The sequence below is a fragment of the Octodon degus genome, unplaced genomic scaffold (assembly GCF_000260255.1).
Source record: "Octodon degus isolate 3935 unplaced genomic scaffold, OctDeg1.0 scaffold00109, whole genome shotgun sequence".
Classification (NCBI taxonomy): domain Eukaryota; kingdom Metazoa; phylum Chordata; class Mammalia; order Rodentia; family Octodontidae; genus Octodon; species Octodon degus.
This window is the reverse complement of record NW_004524685.1, coordinates 5417956-5438508: the sequence shown is the minus strand read 5'-3', so window position 1 is coordinate 5438508 and position 20553 is coordinate 5417956. Positions and strand designations below refer to the sequence as shown.

General features: G+C 38.5%; 1 protein-coding gene and 1 pseudogene across 1 annotated transcript in view; one reads left to right on the top strand and one right to left on the bottom strand.

Moving 5' to 3' along the window:
• Window positions 1–678: 678 nt before the first annotated feature.
• LOC101583032 lies at window positions 679–12723 on the bottom strand (annotated as a pseudogene).
• Window positions 12724–17818: 5095 nt separating this feature from the next.
• The window catches only part of Rpf1 (ribosome production factor 1 homolog), a 13212-nt gene continuing 10477 nt past the window's right edge, over window positions 17819–20553 (top strand). Inside the window, exons 1-2 of the mRNA XM_004639297.2 lie at window positions 17819–18084; window positions 19790–19846. Coding sequence (XP_004639354.1) covers window positions 17857–18084; window positions 19790–19846 — 285 coding nt within the window. The 5' untranslated portion in view covers window positions 17819–17856. The remainder of the gene's footprint in view (window positions 18085–19789; window positions 19847–20553) is intronic.

Sequence of the window (20553 nt, the reverse complement as noted above, 5' to 3'; positions counted from 1 at the left end):
TGGCCCTGCCCCCGAGGCATGCTGAGAAGGCAATTGAGATTGGACATGGTGGCGTGCACCTGTAATCCCAGCTCTTGGGAGGCTGTAAACAGGCAGATCATTATGAATCTGATCTAAAAGTGAGACCCTGAAAACCCTGTAGACCTTTCCCTAAAATACAGAAAATAAATAAATAAATAAATAAATTTATAGAACAGTTACAAAGATAATACAGTTTCTGAAACTAAATGTCAACTCTTCCATTCTCATAGCAAATTTTTTCAAAACTAAGAACCAGGCAATGGAATACTCATCTCTGACAAAACTAAATGAAAAAAAAGGGATACAAATGAAGGGCCACTTTGTATATGTATATACAAAATGGGTAGGATAGATACACAACTACTTTCTCTTAATTCAATGAGAAGAAAGATTTGTACTAATAGTGTTTGGACAGGATATCATGTCCACATCTTGTACTATGAATAACCACTACGAAGACAACAATATGCAATGTATTAATTATTGAAACTGTCCTAATTGTTTTTGAAACTATCTCATTGCTATTTGTTTCTCAATAAAATTAATTAATTAATTTATTTTTCCTGTTAAGTCTTTTAAATTTTCAGGGAAAAAAAAAATCCACAAGGGCCTAAGAAAAATGTTCAGGCATTTTTGCAGGACACTTGTGATTGTTAAATCCTCTGAACTGACCAGAACCAGGAGGATAAAAAGAGTAAGACATGGGATGGGAAGTGGGAGAGCGCCCTGGATGGGCATCTGTGTGTTTTGGCAAAGAAATCAAGGTATCAGTCAGGGTCTTGAAGGGAAGAAAGTGCAAAACCCAGCCAGAAAAATGGGCAAAAAGTAGAAAACAAAACAATAACAACAACAACAACAACAACAACAAAAAAAAAAAAACAAAGTAGGGAGGGTGGAGATGCAGAGCTAACCCGGGCGCTGGGCAAAGGATGAGACTGTGTGTGCCCACCTGCCGTCAGAGCGCTAGCGGCGAGGCTGTGGCTATGTCCGGTTGTCACCGAGTGGGTTAAGGCTGGGCAGCAAACAGCAATCTGTAAACATCACGAGGGAAAACACCAGTCGACACTAGACTTTTTTTTTTATATAATTTTTTTTTTTTGTAAACACTTTAAAGACAGACCCACAATGCCTTTCAAAGGTGAAAAAGAAAATGCCCTTTCCCTCCTGGGCTGAGGGGGGAGGGGAAGGAAAGCAGTGGATTCGCTCTTCTCTTGCGATTTGGTGTCCTCAGGGAGGAGGGAGAACCGCTGTCCAAGTCAGTGCAGGAGGAGTGGCCCGTGCCCACTGGTGTCCCAAGCTCAGCTCTGCCCCAGTGTCCCATGAGCCTCTCGCAGAGCAGGGGCCGTGTGTCCCTTGAGAGGATTCAGCAAGCAAGCCCGGCAGGGTCAGTCCGCAGGGTGTTCTGGACAAGATCTGTTCACTTCAAATCATGAGTCTATGCAGCTTTTGTGATAGATGCACAGGCAGGGCAGTCTGGCTATCGTGTCCCCCTGAAGCAGTTCCTCCAGGCAGATCACACACTCACCCGCATCTTTAGTCAACACGTCATTATTGTAGGAGAGGCGAGGTTTGCTCAGACACATTATAAAGTGCATTTCCATCTCATCGGAAGCCACAGACTTGGAGCAAATGGGGCACTTGAAACCACTGTGCGAGCTGAACCACCTGGGTGCGATGTGCAGAGGTAGAGCATCCGCCAGCGAGACTCGGGAGCCCAGGTACAGCATCCCGTCTCTATGGTGACCGCCGCCCGTCTCCTGGTAACCATTACCGTGGGCATAGGTGGAGTCAGACGCAGACCCTCCGCCGCCAGGCGCCCTCTCCAAATCGCCAGTCCCCCGGGAGGCGGGGGTGTAGAGGCCAAAGGGCACTCCGCTGGCCGTGCTGGGGTCCATGCCCATGCCCGCCACTGAGCTGACCGAGCGGCTACACAGCCCCATGGCCCCGCTGCTGGTCCGGTAGTGCCCAAAGTGGGGCGCCCCTCCGGGCGGGGGCACGGCGCTGTCATCGGTGGAGACCCCCGGGAAGGGGCCCCGGGAGCGGGTCGCCGTGCTCTGCTTCAATAAAATTAATTTAAAAAAACTAGGAACCACCACTGATGCACACTATTAAATATGATTTGGACTTGGTTCAGATTTTATCCATTTTCCATTTGTCTGTTTATCTTCTCCAGGATTCGGCCCAGGATATCACATTGATTTACAGAAAAAGATATTAATGTCATACTACTGAGATGAGAAGATGAACAATGCAGCTAAACAGTAGTAGATAGTAATGTGAATTGTGATGTGGGATTGGAGCTCAGTGGTAGAGCACATACCTAGCATGTGCAAGACCCTGTGTTCAATCCCCAGCATCCACTCTTCAGAAAAAAATGAATTCGATGTCCAAGAGCCATCTGAACATGATTACTGTCAGGTTTTAACTGGCTTTAAAAAAAATCAGCATGATTTTATAGCTAGTAATTAATCTTTTTATTTATTTAAAGGAACTGACTGTATCAAGCTTGGTTATAATTGCTAGGTATCTTGCAATGATTCTTGCTATCGCCTAGTATGGATGCATAGAGTTTTCTACATGAGAACATGGGATGAGGCTGATTTGGTTATTAAATGTACAAATCACTAATGATTATCATAGGTACCAAAAAAAAAAAAAAGCCCTTTTGTCCACTTGTGGATGTTAGAAGAATAATGGACAAAGACCAGTGACTCTCTAAGTTGGGCATGTATCAGGATCATCTGCAGGCTGTTAACGTACAAGCTCTCAAGTCCCATCCCAAGTCTCTGACTTTGTAGGGTCCACACTTGCAGTAGTGGATATTGTTCATCTAGGGGCCATATTTTGAGAATCACTCATCTGAATCTTTCCTAAATTAACCTAAAATCTCTCATAAATCTGTCTTGTTCTCTTACTGATGTGTGCTAAAAATTATTTTCTCATGGTGGGATCAGTGAACCTGAAAACTTATCCTATGAGAATGAGGTAGGTATCTTATTCCAACTTTGGGGATCTTCAGACCCAGCCCAGTGGCAATGTCGGGGAAAATCTTGAGATGCTATTTTTTGGGTTTTTTTGTTTTGTTTTTTGTATTTAGGACAGGGTGTACAGGATCTTGTGTAGATGGACTCGCAGTGATCCTCCTGTTTACAGCCTCCCAAGAACTGGGACTGCAGACGCCTGCCACCACGCCCAGTCTCAGTTGCTGTCTCAGCATGCCCCCAAGGGTGGGGCTCTGCAGGCCTGGGGTGGAACTCCAGGTCCCTTCAGCTGCCTAAGCAGGCACTTTAATCCACTGAGCTATTTGGCCAGCCCTCAAGATGCTATTTTTAATTCATTACCAGATGTTTATCCCTGGCTTAAACTTCAAGGATAGAACTGCAAGGTTCTATCCAGATCTTTGCAAGATTTTACAAATATAATATATTGTAGCCTCTAGTGGTCCCTGGTGGACACTGAAATTTCTTACCATGTTTAAGTCATAGGTACTATTTAGTGCCACTGATTAAGGCAAATGTTGAAATATACTCATCTCTATCCTGAATTTCAGGCTTTACAATACAGAAAAGATAATGTTAAAGAAATAAAATCATTAAATCTTCTGCAACATGGTAGAAATATCTAGAACCTGGCCATTTATTGAAAATTTCTTTATTCTTAATCTCTACTTCTTCAGTTGCAGATATTTCAGTCTAGTATTAATCTACTAAGTGTAAATGATATAGGAAGAAAATGAAGAAGACAAGAGCACAGTTCAAATCTGTGTGCTCCCCATGTCACTGCTGCTGGTGATGATCTTGACACATTTCTCAGGTGGCTATTTGGTTTCTTTACCTTGCTTTCTCCCAAAGCAGTGTTCTAGGCTCTTGTGATAAAATTCTAGAACTGCCACTGAGTTTCACCCTTCCCTTTATTTTTTTTTCACATTTCCAGATTTTTTAGGTAGATATAAGTTAACTTTCTTTCTATTATCTATTTTCCTTTATGATACATGAATTTATTTTTTTTCAATAATTTTATTGACAGACAAATAGCAATGAGACAGTTTCAATAATTACCACATTGCATACTGTCTTCCTAGTGGTTATTTGCTGTACACGATGCAGACATGATATCCCATTTACAAACTCTATTAGAACAAATCCCTCTATTCATTAAGAGAATGTAACTATATATCTATCCTAACCATTTTGAATACACGGATACAAAATGAACATTCATTTATATATCCCCTTTTTGGTTTAGTTTCATTATTTGAATATTATACGTGTGTTAACTCAGCAAAATATTCTAAATGAGTCCAATAATCCATCATAGTATTGGGTCTTCAGCTTGACTGGCAGTGTTAGAAATTGTTGACCTGAGTCCCCTACAGCTCAACATAACAACATGACTTTATTCTTGTACTTCGTTTTTATATTTTTCTGCTGAATGGTTAAGACCAAGATAAAGCAAGACCTATGCAACAAGAGTTGTAGCTTTTGGATCTGATAAGGTCAGTGAAATCCCCTTGGGATTTATCCTGAGATCCTGTACCTCAGATAGTAGATCCTTTGTCAGTGTCAGCCATGTGGATGAGTCATAGCCATTGCTTGGCCAATGTGAAAGGCTGAGAGAATGTTTTCTCTCCATGTAACTCCCCTTAGGCACACTCTACATCATCTATCACTTTCCTCTTTGAGATTATGATTTCATAATCTCCTTGATCAGAAAATTTGGGACACTACTGAGTTATATAACGTTACAGTACAAGCCCTCATACGTCTTGAGTCTTAATTGACCTCGGAAGGCTAGGGCCAAAATGTTGGTTTTCCTTGCAGGCCTCCTTTTATTCTAAATTTGGTCCACAAACTTAGGTTGTTAACCCTCCAGAAGAAAATCTTATTGTTATTACCATACAAGCCAGGGTGTTAAGCTTAACCTCACTATCTGTTTGCATATCAAACATCTTAGGCAAAACATGGAACAGGTATTTTTCATCAACTATTGATATGTTAAACTTTAAGTCCCTACAGAATATGATGAAACACAATTTAAAAAATTAAAATATATTTTTAAAATAGGCATAAAGAATTATATAATTTTTATATTTACACGTAAGTCCAGAAATCTGACCATATACAACCTTGTACCAGGACAGTCCCACAACATTCCTTTTCCTGTCTCCCGCCTTCATTCACCACCCCCTTCTTTTTGAACAATCATCTACCCGAGAGACAGCACAGCAGCAACTGGCATGTCATGACAAGCAGCGGATATTCAGAAGATGAAAATGACAGGCACTCCAAGCATGAACCTACTGTTACAAATTGCCATCTTCAGTGCAGTTGCTTAGTTCACAGGTGTCTGTATATATAGTTAGTCAGGGTGATAATCATTCCAATTAACTGCAAGATTGAAAAATCTGAAGATTCTCAGGATTATTGCCTTATCCATCTTTCTACATATAACAGTATGGCTTGCCCCTGTCATGTTTCCTAGCTCTTCTCCTTGCTCTCTTTTCATTGTCTAGTCCTCAAGTTCTTGCTTTCCTTTTACTTTTACTATACCTTTCTACTTGTATTTCCTCTTTTGAGTTCTTCTACTAGGGAAACTATACGATATTTACATGTGTGTCTGGTTTATTTCACTTATGAGTATATGTTCAAGTGCCATCCACTTCAACATAAAGGCTTTGAGTTTATCATTCTTTATAGCTGAGTAATACTCCATTGTATAAAAGTACCACATCTTTTTCATCCATTCCTCAGGTGATGGGCATCTTGGTTGTTTCCAAGATTTGGCTATCACAAACTGTGCTGCTATAAACATAGGCACACATATATCCCTATGATATGATGTTTTCAGATCCTCCAAGAAAATTACCAGTAGAGGAATAGCTGGTTTAAATGGGATTTCCAGTCCAACTCTTCTAAGGAGTCTCCACACTGATTTCCATAACGGTTGCACCAGTCTACATTCCCACCAGCAGTGGAGAAGGATTCCTTTTCCCCACATCCTCTCCAACATTTGTTGTTGCTTGATTTCTTTATGATAGCCATTCTTTCAGGGGTGAGATGAGATCTTAAAGTTTTAATTTGCATTTCATGGATGGCTAGTGATGTGGAACATTTTTTCATGTGTTTATTCACTTCTTTAATTTCATCCTCTGAGAAGTGTGTGTTCATCTCAGATGCCCGTTTCTGGACTGGGTCTTTAAATTTTGGGGCCTTACTGGTTTTTTAGTTCTTTATAAATTCTAGAGAGCAGACCTTTGTCTGAGTACTTAATTGTCATGATTTTTTTCCAAATTTGTGGGTTTTCTTCTCACTTTGTTGGTAATTTCTTTTGATGTGAAAAATCTTCTCAGTAAGAGCAGGTCCCAGTTGTTAATTCTTTCAACTGTTTCCTGTACAATTTGATTTTTCTTCATGAACTCTTTGTCTACCCCTATGTCTTCAAGAGTTCCTCCTACTTTCTCTTCTAGGACATTTAGTGTTTCTGTTTTAATGTTTAGATCTTTAATCCATTTTGACTTTAGCTTAGTGCTTAGCGATAGACCTGGGTCAAGTTTGAGTTTTTGGCATGTAGAGAGCCAGCTTTTCCAGCACCATTTGTTAAAGAAGCCATCTTTCTTCCATTGAGTATGTTTGGCCCCTTTGTCAAAGATAAGGTGGCTGAGTGTGTTTGTAGGGGCTTTAGCATCTTCTATTCTATTCCTATGAACATCTTCTAATCTGATCCTCAGGTCTATTTTTTGCCAGTACCATGCTGATTTTATCACAGTAGCCTTGTAGTATAATTTCAAGTCAGGAATTGTAATGCCTCCTGCTTTGTCTTTATTGCCCAGGATCACCTTTGCTATTCTAGGTCTTTTCTGGTTCCAGATAAATTTTAGGAATGATTTCTCTAGCTCTGTGAGGTATGTTGGTGGTAGTTTGATAGGGATCGCATTAAATCTGTACAGAAATTTTGGGAGTATGACCATGTTCACAATGTTGGTTCTTCCTATCCAGGAGCATGGAATATCTTTCCATTTTCTGAAATCCTCTACGATCTCTTTTTTCAGAGTACTGTAATTTTCTTGAAAAGATCTTTGACTTCTTTAGTTAGGTTAATTCCAAGGTATTTCATTTTCCTCGGTGCTACTGTAAAAGGTATTGTTTCTATAATTTCCCTCTCAGTGTGTTTGTTATCTGTGTAAAGGAATGCTATTGACTTTTGGGTATTGACTTTGGATCCTGCTATTCTACTGAATTTCTGTATTAATTCTAATAGCTTCTTGGTGGAGTTTTTTGGGTCTTCCAAGTAAAGTATCATGTCATCTGCAAATAAAGATAATTTAACTTCTTCTTTACCTATTCTTATTCCTTTTATTTCTTTCTCTTTTCTAATGGCTATTGCTAATGATTCCAGAACTATATTGAATAGGAGTGGAGATAGAGGGCGTCTTTGTCTTGTACCAGATCTAAGAGTAAAAGATTTCAGATTTTCCCCATTTAAAATTATGTTAGCCATTGGGTTTTCATAAATGGCTTTTACCAGATTGAAGTAGAGGCCATCTATTCCAATTTTCTGTAGGACTTTGAACATGAATGAGTGTTGGACTTTGTCAAAAGCCTTTTCTGCATCAATGGAGCTGATCATGTGGTTTTTAGTTTTTGCTCTATTGATATAGTGTGTTACATTTATAGATTTTTGAATATTGAACCATCCTTGCATCCCTGGGATGAATCCTACCTGGTCATGGTGTATGATCTTCTTGATGATTTGCTGTATTCTATTTGCTAGGGTTTTATTGAGGATTTTTACATCTATATTCATGAGGGAGATTGGCCTATAGTTCTCTTTCTTAGTTGCATTTTTCGCTGGTTTTGATATCAGTATAATACTTCCAAGAATGATTTTGGGAGGACTGCTTCCTTTTCAATTTCATTGAAGAGTTTGAGGAGTATAGGGACTACATCTTCTGTAAATTTCTTGTAGAATTCAGCTGTGAATCCATCCAGACCTGGGCTTTTCTATGTTGGTAGGTTTTTTATTACATCTCGTATTTCTTTGGCTTTTATTTTACTTTTGAGAGTGGTTATATCTTGTCGATTCAGCTTTGATAATTTGTACCTTTCTAGGAATCTGTCCATTTCTTCCATGTCTTCTTTTCTCTGAAAGTATTACCCATCCCTTTAAATAAAACTTAACTTCCTTTCAAATTTGTGTATATTAAAACCAAGATTACATGAGACTTATCATCCCTATTAAAATATAAAGAAATAAGGAATGTAAGGCTTTGACTGTATTTCATCTGTTTGCTATAGGGAAAAAGAAGAAACCAAAAAAATTAAAATGTTTATTGATTGCCTACATGATAATAAGAGAGGCAGTAAGAAGCCGTTCTTTTTTCAAGTGGATCAGGAGGAAAGAAAAACCTTAGCAAGAAGTAACAAATGGTGTAAAATTTGAGTCTCCCCCAGGCATTGCCAGTGATGAAGAACCTTTTAGAGCTTTCAGTGATACAAACAGCTGGCTACAGTGTGCATGCCATAGGTTTGCTACCACTGGACCCCCTGGTGAAATAAGACTTGCATCCTAAACAACTGAGTAAGGTGGAAGGAACTCCACAAGGCGCTCCTTAGATTACCTTCATAAGCAGATTCCCAGAATACATTGAGGGTATGCTGGTTAATTATTTAATTGTTACCAAGAAAGAATGTTAATTTTTAGGAGTCTACAAATGACAGAAAGGACCTAGCCTGAGAAATAGATCTGAGAAGTTTATACAAGCAAGAAGCCCTCATTGCCCACAATTCCTCATTGTGTTATGTCTCTGCCTCTCTCCCCTGCCTTGTATTGAAGGGACAAGAAGCAGCAGCCTAGAACTAGCAATGACCACTTATTTACTTACTTAAATAAGTAAAAATTAGAATTTTGAGAAATTTGTATCCATCATTGTGAACCTGGCAGTTTACCAGTATTTCAAAATCTTGCAGATAAGGGCCAGCCAGATAGCTCAGCAGACTAAAGTGCCGTCTTAGGCAGGGCACAGGTACCGGGGTTCAATTCCTGGAGTGCTGTGCTGGCCCCACCCCCAGGGGGCACTGGGATGGTGATTGAGACTGGGCACAGTGGCATGTGCCTGTAATCCCAGAGCTTAAAAGGCTGAAAACAGGAGGATCACTATAAGTCTGATCTGTGTAGTGAGACTCTGTAAGACCCTGTACTAAAATACATTTTTTAAAAAATGGGGAAATGTGTCAATAGGTGACGTTACCATTGTTCAAACATCATAGAGTGTTCCTGTCCAAATCTGGGATGGCACAGATCAATCATTCAACATGACCTTTTGATGAAGTCAAGAGGGGCTGTAAACACAGGTGTATGAAGTTGATGATGATATAAGACAGCATGTTCCTTTACAGTGAGCATTTTCTTTAGAAATAGAATCATGATAGGTATAGTATGATAAATACATAAACCAGTAGCATAATAGTTTGTTGTCATTATCTAGGATTATGAATCGAGCATGGTGATGCACACCTATAATCACAGCACTTGGGAGACTGAGGCAGGAAGATAGTTGTGAATTCAAGACCAGCCTGGGCTAAAAAGGGAGCTCAAGGTCAGCCTGAACTGCACAGTTATGGACTGTCTCAAAAAGACAAAAAAAAAAAAAGGATTATGTATTGTCCATAATGCTATGTATTATATGTTTTTATAAGAGGTATAACAGATATGGCATCACTAGGTAGTGGGAATTTTTCAGATCAGTATAATCTTGTAAGAGTACTATCACATTGCAAAGTCACTGACAGAAACATTATATGTGGCATGTGACTGCATGGTATCTCTCATTCTTCGGAGAGGATACTAGAAGGTCTGATTCTAAATTTGGTCTTGATTACACAACATAGCAGTCATTGAACTCACAATTTTTGCAATCGTTCATGTACTGGACTCAGTCTGTCTTCACTGGAGTTCTTTTGAGGAAGAGAGTGGCTTGTTTTTGATGGCTATATTCAGAGTATCTGGAACAAAATATGATATTTGTGGAATAAATTAATTAACAAGATAAATACTTAGATACAAAAGAGCTATTTCACAAAGGAATTGGTTCCAGAATTCTTAAAGATAAAAAAATCTGCAAATATTTAAACATTTTATACAAATGGTATAGTATTTGCATGTAGCATATATACATCTTCCTGTACACATCAAATAGTCTGTAGATTACTTCTACTACCTATTAATGCTATATACATTTGCTATACATATTTTTATAGAATAATGACAAGAAAAATGTGCGTGCGTAGTGCAGATGCAATTGTCTTCAAACACATTTTATCTTGAATTGGTTGAACATGCAGATATGGAACCTCTACCTATATAGCTCTCACTGATTTGAAATTATATATATATGATTACTCCATCTTCAGAAACACCAGCCAGAAGAATCATGTACATTTTAAAGATGTACATAAAAAGCTCTTCTGATCAACTCAACCAGAAACTCTTTTAAGAGACAATATTCCAATAAAACTATAACTTGATTGTGATATTTTTGTCAGAAATTTGGATCACCTCAGAAGACATGTGGAACTATATGCTTTGGAAATATTAACAGACATAAAAATTCTTGTATATCTAAATAGTTCATCTTATTTGTAGGGATCAAGATCCCTGGGAAATACAATGAGGACTGACTAAAAATAATTAAATGTCTAAGGTATTTGATTAAAAATTATTTCAAATATTCAATCTGAAGACCTATTGTAGGGTTCTTACTATAATTTTTTTGTTTGTTGTTTTTATTTTGTCTTTTAGTTAGGGTCTCATTATGTAGTTGAGTCTGGTCTTGATCTCACTATGTAGCTCACGCTAGCCTCAAATTTGCAGTGATACTCTGCGAATTACAGGAGTACACTACCATACCTAGTCAAATTTTGTTTTTTGAAAAAGCCAGCATATGTATTATTTTTACTTCATTGAGTTTGGACTATATAAAGATGACACTATTCAGCATGCTACTACTCCCCAGATTTTCAATGCCTAAAAAGGCTTCATACTTGAGTCACTCTAATTCATTTTGTGTGGAATGGGGTGTAGTTCTATTGTCTCCTCATAAAACTGTATTAATTCTACTCTTGCCAATCTCAATTTCTTTCTTTTACAAAAAGCTGTATATATTTAAGATGTATAATGTGATGATTTTATATAGGTATAACTGAAATAATCACCATAATCAAGTCAACTGATGTATCTGTCACCTCATATAACACACCTGTGTGTTGAGAGTACTTAGGAAATTTCAAGTACAGAGTACAGCATTATTACCTGTAGTCATCATATGATACAGTATATTTCCAGAAGTTATTCATCTGAAACATATACTCTGCTAGGCTTTGGGTAAGTCTCTCCTAGGCCGCATTTGTTAAGTGCTTGGTCACCATGATGTAGTGCTACTGAGAGGTAGTAGAAAGTTTGAAAGGTGGGGGATTCATAGGAGAAATTTAGGTCACCAGAGACATGGCCTCAAAAAGAATATTAGAACCTTAGTCCTTTTCTCTTTTTCTGCACCCCAGGACTGAGTTAAGAAGTTTGCTTCACCATATACTCCGGGCCATTATATTCTGCCTCATCACAGGCCCAAAACAAAGCGTTCAACTGATTATGTATATATGGGGACCTCTGAAACAGTGAGCCAAAATGAACCTTTCTGGGCCAGGGAGATGGCTCAGTAGAATAAGTGCTTCCCTAGCAAGCGCAAGAGCCTGAGTTCAATCCCCGGTTCTGCAAAAGTAAGTAAATAAATAAATAAATCTTTCCTCTTTTTAAGTTGACTATCTCAGGTATAGTATTTAGTTACAAAAAGAAAGGCTAACTAACACATGTCCCTTGACCAATATATTTGTATTCTCCCTACCCTGAGCCCCTGGTACCATTCTACTTTCTACTTCTATGAGTTTATTTCAGATTCCACATTTAAATGAAATAATATATTATTTGTTTTTCTGAGTCTGGCTTATTTCATTTACCTATGTTCTCCTCGCCATCCACATTGTCATACATGGCAATATTTTCTTCTTTTTCAAAGATGAATAATATCCATTGTATGCATATAGTACTTTATCCATCCACAGATATCCATTTAAATTGTTTCCATACTTCAGCTATTATGAATGTTACAAGGAATATGAGAGCTTAGGTATCTCTGGTGGGTTGCCAATTAGTGGTCAGCTTGTTATATCCTGCTGTACTGAATTAGCGTAGTGCTGGCTGTGGGAGGCCCACCTGAGGACTGTTGCCAGCAGCCTAAGAGGCAAAACTGGAGAAAAAGGAGATAGGCTGTTAGGGAAGCTACTGGGGAGTTGTTGGAAGCTGCTGGCCCTCTTGGGCTAGTCTGCTGGAGGACCTGATCATGTTGTCTTTCCTAATGAACTTGGCTGTTTTCATCAGAGAAGCTCAGGACCACATCGTCACTGAGGATGGCTACAGTTTCTTGGAGGAGCTCTGGTCCTCACCTTTGAGCATCACTTCCTGGTTCCAGAGGGGAAGATGATGCACTGCTCAGTCTTCTGGAGAAGGTTGGCCTGTTGGTTTTTCTGAATGGAACTCAGATTTCTTCATCTTCAGAGTAGCTTCATCCTCAGTGAGGTCATCCTGGACCTCACTGTTGCTGAGGATGACTGTGGTACTTTTCAGGGGAGCTCTAGTTCTTACCTTGAGCATCGTTCATGGCTCTGTTGCAGATCCCTCACATTGCTAGCACAGATCCTTCATTCTGCTGGCACAGACTTTCTAGCTTGCCCACTGAACTCTGGGCCTTCCCAGCACAGATCCATGAAGTGACCTGCACGAGACCTTGCCGTGGGCTCTAGGCCTCCAGATGGACTTTAGGAGGCATTGTTGTGAGCTCTAGGTCTTCAACTGGGCTATGCAGTGCATTTTTGTGGGATCCAGGCCCTGATTTGGTATGGAGGCAGATTTCCTCAATTCTTTGTATGTGATTCTTTGGGTGATTCATTATAAAATAATCTTATAAAATGTGTTCTGTACTGTACTATTCCCCTTGCAAAAACTCCAAAACAGGACAGAATCTGTTTATGATCCTGATTTCTGTTCTTTAGGATAAATTACTCCTAACTGGAAATTCTGAGTCATACTGTAGTTTTATCTTTAATTTTTTAAGGATTGTCTATACTGTTTCTTATAACAATTAAACTAACTTTTCATTCCCCAAAACAATGTACTAGGGTTTTCTTTCCTCTACATTCTTGCCAATACTTGTTTTCTTTTGACTAAATGATAGCATTACCAACAAATGTGAGATATGTCTCATGGTTTTAGTATGTATTTACTTGATGCTTAATCATGCTGTTCATTTGTATGCCTTCTTTTGAAAAATGTCTGTATAAGTACTTTGTTCTCTTTTTACTCAAGTTATTTTATTTCTTTTGAGTTGTAAGAATTTCTTATCAAACAGATTTCCAAATACATTTGCTCTTTTTTTTTAACCTTTGGATGTTGTTTCTCTATTTTTGTGAAGTTGTTTTCACCTTGATGTACTCTTTATTTATTTATGCTTCTGTCAGCTGTGCTTTTCGTATCCTACACAAATAACCATTGCTGAGGCTAGGGTGTTAGCTCGGCAGTCTAAGTGCCTGGCTGGCAAGCACAGGACCCGGGTTCAATCCTGGTAACACATGCTGTGCCGGCCCTGCCAGCCCATAACTGAGAGTTGTGGCACACGCCTGTAATCCCAGTGCTGGGGAGGCTGAGATAGGAGGATCACTACATACCTCAACTGCATAGCAAGATCCTGTACCAAATAAATAAACAAACAAAAAACAAATAGGCATTGCTAAGACTAATGTCAAGGAACTTCTAATCTATTTTTAGGGATTTTTACCTTCAGATCTTACATTTATGTCTTTAATCTAGTTTCAGTCCATTTTTATTTGATAGGATATTCCATTATCATTCTTTTGCATGTGGCTATCCAATTGCCCCAATGCTGTCTACTGAAGAGTGTAGCTTTTACTCATTGTATATATTCGTGCATTCTAGTAAAATATCAATGAATTAGAGGTGAGTCGTAGAATTTTTCTATTGTTCTTATCAATAGACTATATGACATAATTTCAGTTTGAAAGACAATGGTTTACTTTGTTTACCAAAGAACAGTACTGTTATAAATTTACAATTTGTCAACTTCAAAATTGATTATTTAATAAAATGTAATGAATTCATAATCTATGCCTTTTTAATGGTTTTTATTGATGTAGAGTTTAATTAACTGTTTCTTAATTCACTTGACAGTTTCTAGAATATGATAAAGCTATTTCGACATGGATTAAAAACTTTAATTTGACAGTAATTTTATATTTATGGCATTGATGTAAAATCTTTATCACATTATATGTAAAAGTTTTTGAAATGTTAACTATTCTTACATATTTGAGATAAACTGTCTTATGAATGTACAAATTTGTTATTGGATTTGATTTCATATTTTGCATTTTTGAATTTATTTCTGTATGGAAGATTTTATCTTAAATTGACTTTAACTTTTCTTTGGCTTGTAATCATTAACAATCTTTGTTATTTGTCCATTTTCACCTTTACTCAACTGACAGTTTATATGAAATTGGAATTATTTCCTCCTAGTAAACACTTCATCTATAAAATAAATAAAACAGAACACAGATCAAATATTTTGATCTTAGTTTCATCACTGAATTTATCTGCTGCCTAAGACTTGTTGTATCTCATGATCCATAACATGTCAGAATCAAAACAAATAAGCAAAAAAAATTAGAACATGTTCAAAGTAAATATTATATTTTAAAAATAACATACACTCCATTGAGAATGAGTTGTAAAAATAATGGATAATGAAGCAATTAGTGAGAACAAATGGCTGAAATGAGTCTGATGAAACAATCAGCACTGATCTTTATTCAGCATTTGACACAGCAGAGTTGTGTTTCTACAATTTCTAAGCTATACCCTATTTAAGGTAAGTATGTCTTTTGCCTCTACATTGTTTAGCACTTTGACACCCAGAAATAACAACCTAGCTATATATTAAGTGTGTCCAATTCTTTAATATACATTATCTTTACTTCTCTCTATAATACCTATGTGGTAGCATAATTTACCCATTTTCAGATTTAAACAAATTGAGGCTCACAAAGATAATGTGATTTAGCTGAGATTTTACAGTGGCTAAGAAACTAAGATAAGGGGCTGGGAAGATGGCTCAGTAGAATAAGTGCTTCCCTGGCATAGCGCAAGGCCCTGAGTTCAATCCCTGGTTCCACCAAAAAAAAAGAAAGAAAGAAAATAAAAGAAAAGAAACCAAGATAAATTCTGAACATAGTTCTGATTCACTGTTTCTATCATTCCCACTCACCCTGTGCATTTATTGTATGTTAGTCAGCTTTATGACTCTATAACAAATATTTAAGATAACCAATGGATAAAGAGAAAAGATCTGTTTTCATTTGTAGTTTTACAGGCTCCAGTCTATGATGGGGCAGACCTGTGCTTTTATGCCTTTGGTGGGAATGTGAGAAAGCAAGGTGAATAGCAGGTTGCAAAGCAAAACTCCTCAGCTTGTAGCCAGGGAGCAAGAAGAGAAAGAGACTGGGGCACTACTATCCTATTCAAAGAATGACCTAAGTCCCCTCCCCGTGAGGCCAAAGGTGGCAAACCTATGGTATATGTGCTGCAGCAGGCTGTTTGTTATCATTGCAAGCTCTAAAAAGTTCACTTCAGCCTACATCCTACCTCTGAAAAACTCTACCACTTTACACTAGCACCAGGAAGAGCCTCAAGGCTTTGGGAGATATTCCAGAACTACACTATAACAAATAGCATTAAATATGCATTTGCTAAATTGACGTTTTCTGATTTCTTCAGAATAAGGATTTTATTCTGATCGTAGAAATCCTTTCATTGAAATGCACACAATTATTATATATAGCATGCAAAAAAAAAGAAAGAAAATGTCTATTTTAAGAACTTATGTTCTCATTTGAAAGGTACACTGAATAATTTAAGACAGTTACCTAAATCTATTTCAGGATTGTGTTCTTATAAGGAAAAGACAGAGTATTTGTAGGGAGATAAGATATTAGACTTGTTAAAAATGGAACCAGTTCAATTTAACAAAGTTTACTTGAGCAAGAGAAAGGTGAAGGCAGCATTCCAAAGGAAAGTTGGTTCAGAAAGTTCCAACCCACCACATATGTAGATTAATTTTATAGTCAGAGGAAAGTCCCAATACCAAAACAACCTGATTGGCTGCAGTTGTCATTTGCTTTATTTCTATGGTCATGTTATTGACAGTTTAAGCTTCAGATTAGCTAGAAGTTCAGTTGTTATAACTGAGTTATCTGGTTTCGAGTGTGTATTTTAGGTTATAGTTTGTTTATAAATCAAGCTAGGATACAATTCACTATACAGGCCACTTTAGACCAAATTTATGCTTCCAGTATGGAGTTTGGTTTAGATCAAATTTATTTTGGTTCAACAAACTAGAAGGGAGTTCCACGGTTTCACAATATTTCTTAAGTCTATAGTTTTCAGGTGATGTTGTTTGATCTTCTGTACCTCATGGGTTTTTTCTTTGACTGATTATCCCCCTTTAACTAAAATGTATATGAAAATGAAAATATGGGGGCCGGGGAGATGGCTCAGTGGAACAAGCACTTCCCTGGCAAACACAAGGACCTGAGTTCAATCCCCGGTTCCGGAAAAAAAAAAAAAAAAAAAGGAAAATGAAAATATGACTTATTGCAGCCAACTCACACATCAGTGGTTTTTAAGCTCAACACCGGTTTCCTCTTTTCATTTTATTGTATAATTCTTTGGATCCAAAAATAATAGTTTTTTAAATCACAATTTTAGTTTCTGACTTAATAGCAAGTAAAAATAGGGCTGTGTTTTGCAATATAATTTTGATGCTTCTGATGTCTGGAATTTGTTAAAAAGAACATGAATTGGTGAGAAACTTTAAAATATCAAAATATTAATTATTAAAAGATTTCAAGTCGGAGTGATGGCGCACCTGTAATCCCAGCGCTTGGGAAGCTGAAAACAGGAGGATCACTATGAGTCGGATCTGTGTAGTGAGACCCTGTAGACCCTGTAGTAAATACACACACAAAAAAAAAATAAAAATAAAAAGATTTCAGAACATAAAATTTGAAATTAAGGCAGTTTCTAGAAAATTGGCTCTTCATAATAAACCAAAATTGACTTTTGCCTCTGGAGGCCATTTGCATAAAATTAAAGTGAAGAATATAGCAAGTTTAACCTTGTAGGCAACGTTTCCTTCACTTCAATTCCATGGCACTTCACTCTCTTGGTTTTCTCATTCTCCTTTGCTGCGTTCTCCTTCTCTCTGGATTTTCTTGCTTCACTCTCTTCTGCTGGGTTCTCCTTTTCTCTTCATATATACTATTCCATGGTTGAATCCTTGGGAATCGTTTCTTGTCCATTTCTGCACCTCCACTAATGCCCAAGTGCTGAGATTACAGCCACGTGCCATCACGCTCCACGTATATACTTCTAAAAAGTGTAAATAAAAGTGTACATAGAGCAAGGACTGGTCTGTCCCATAATTTCAGGGTTTTAGACACAGCTGACAAATAACGAAGGAACCCACGAGCTCACTCATTCGGCTGCCTAGACTGGCCTCACGAGCTCATTTATTCAGGCTGCCTAGACTTTCCTCACGCCTTGAAAGTCTCAGGTTTTCTTTAGGAGCTTCGTGACCCCGGAAGTAAAAACTAAGCGGTGTCACAAAAAAAGAAGTCATTTCCGGTTCCGTACGGACGCACCGGAGCGAGCAACATGGCGAAGGCCGGCGAAAAGAGTGGCGGCAGCGGTAAGAAAGGCTTGAAAAGGAAAGCCGCTGTAGCAGACCCTCAAGAGGCTGCAGTCGCCGGGGATGGCGCGACGGAAGGCGGGGTCCAGCCCCCGAAAGCGACTGCCTTCCCCCCAGGCTTCAGCATTTCGGAAATTAAGAACAAGCAGCGGCGACACTTAATGTTCACGCGGTGGAAACAGCAGCAGCGAAAGGTACGGGGTGGAGGGAGGCCCGAGGGGCGCATGCGCGCGTCTTGGGCGCCGGGGAGCAGTAGGCCATGTACCAGCTTGGGGTCATTGCCCGCGATCCCCGCCGGTGCCAAGCGCTCTCGCGAGTTCAGCAGGAAGAGTGATCCCCTGGCTCATGGCTCCTGGTTCTCTCCATCGCCTCGGATTCTAGTTTGCGCCAGAGCGTGAAGGTGGAGGGTTCCCTGCCTGGAAATTCAGAAATATTGCCCTCTGAATGAAAATTATCCTCTAGAAGGCAAAAGCCTTCAGCCCCTGTCTTCCCAACCCTACCCCATCTCTGGTGAACCTAGAGAATGTGTGGTACAGGCAGTACGCGCCAAATTGAGAACGCTGTCATGTTCTGCAGTAACTCTTACTGAAGTCAGTATTGTAAGTTTTTAGTTAGTGGGCATAGTCATACTGTCCAGGGAGACAGACATAACATGTGGAGAGGCTTGAAACGACTTGCCTCAGGTCGTGATGCTCCTTTGGAGTTAAATCGCTAATGGAAGAAAGCATTTAACTGTTTCTTATTTCTGCCTGTCACAGAAGTTCACCTTTTGCTTGCCTCTTACTAGAATTTTTGGGACCCTGGACTGATTCTTGAGTGCCAAAGGCACAGAAGTGCATAACAGGGCCATGTCCATCTGCTGTGCAAGAATGAGAGATGGCCTGGAATACTTCTTGGCGCTGTAGTTTCAAATCAGAGACCTGTTGTTGGTTGAGGGTCAGCAGGCATTGGAAAAAAGTATTTTCTGTGTGTATCAAGCATTCTGTCTAGAAATCAGAAGATAGATTTATGATAAATAATCTTAACCTTGTGAGTTGTCACGAATTTTAAAAGCATATTTTGATTATAAAATACGAGGATCAGAAAAACAAAGGAAACAACTATTCTAACTTATCATTAGGTTATAACTAAGAAAACCAAAACTTGTTTACTTCTTTAGTTGTTTACTTTTGTAGTTTGAATAATTGTAATTTGAAATTTAATAGCAGAAGTTAAAACTAATGAAATTCTTTATCATTATTATTATTATTTTTTTAATGTATTTGGTACAGGGTCTCACTACACAGCTCAGACTTGTAGTGATCTGCTTGTTTTCAGATTCTGCAGTGCTTAGATTACAGGTGTGCAGTGACTCCGTGGCCAGCTCAGCGTGTAGTGCTGGGGATTGAATCTTGGTCCCTGCGCTTGCCTAAGCAGGCTCTTAGTCCACTGAGCTATCTCACTGGCCTGCTGATGGAATTCTGAGTGCTTGCCTTGCTCAGTTAGACTTAACAGAAGTGAAAGTCTTTGCTAAATAAGTCTTATTGAGTAGCACATTTGACTTATAGTAACTAAGTTATAAAAAAAAAAAAAAATGTTTGGATGTTTAGCTTAGTATGCTATTTCCCAGTCAGAATATTTATTTGTTGTCTGTGGGCGGGGGAGATGGCTCAGTGGAATAAGTACTTCCCTGGCAAGCACGAGGGCCTGAGTTCAATCCCCCGTTCAAAAAAAAATCAATTATTTGGAGCCAGGGAGATAGCTCAGTAGAATAGGCACTTGCCTGGCAAGTGCAAGGTCCTGAGTTCAATCCCTGGTACCGCAAAAAAAAAAAAAAAAAAACCTTACAGTGTTGTTTGTGATATCAGTGTGCTTGTGACATGAGTGGTTTCTCATACTCTTTTGTTTTTAACCCTTTAGGAAAAGTTGATTGCTAAGAAAAAACTTAAAAAAGAGAGAGAAGCTCTTGGTGATAAGGTAAATAAAAATATTACCCACCTACTTTCTTGTATTAAGTAGTGTTTCCTGATGTTAAAGCGATTACTTTTCCAATTTATGAAAATTCAGAATTTATGAAATATTTCAGATATATAAGGTATAAAGCAAAAATCTCTATTCTTTTTACCATGCTTAGCATAAAATGTTGAAATCCCCTTCTCTGCTCCTTCTGCTGGTGCCCCCCTCCAAAGACAGCACTCATGAAATTGTTTTATTTCTTCATATGCTTCTTTATACCATTACTATGCATGTTGGCCTACCTAAACAATAAGCATGGTGATGGTCTTTTATGTTACTTTGTGTGCTTGAGAAGCAGAGAAACCTCTCTTAACTGTTGGGGGGGCGACTATCCAAGTTAGAGTCTGAGACTAGGGGTTGTGGTTGAAGTAAGGCTTTTGTTAGGCAAGGTTGCTGAAAGGCAGGACAGCCTCTTCTGTGTGGAGTGGACTGTGGAGCAGACTCACATGAGGAGGAGCCAGTGCAGAGGATTTGAATCTGTGAAAAGGTGATGTAGGGTGTGACCAGGATGGATTATGGCAAGGAAAGAAGAGACAATATATCAAGGAAGTATTCAGCTAGTTTTGTGCTCATAAGAAGCAAAATCTTTGTATTTAAAAATTTTAAAACTACCAAGTAGTCCTACATTGTTGCCTAGCTAAGTTACTTTTTTTTTTTTTATTTTTAAA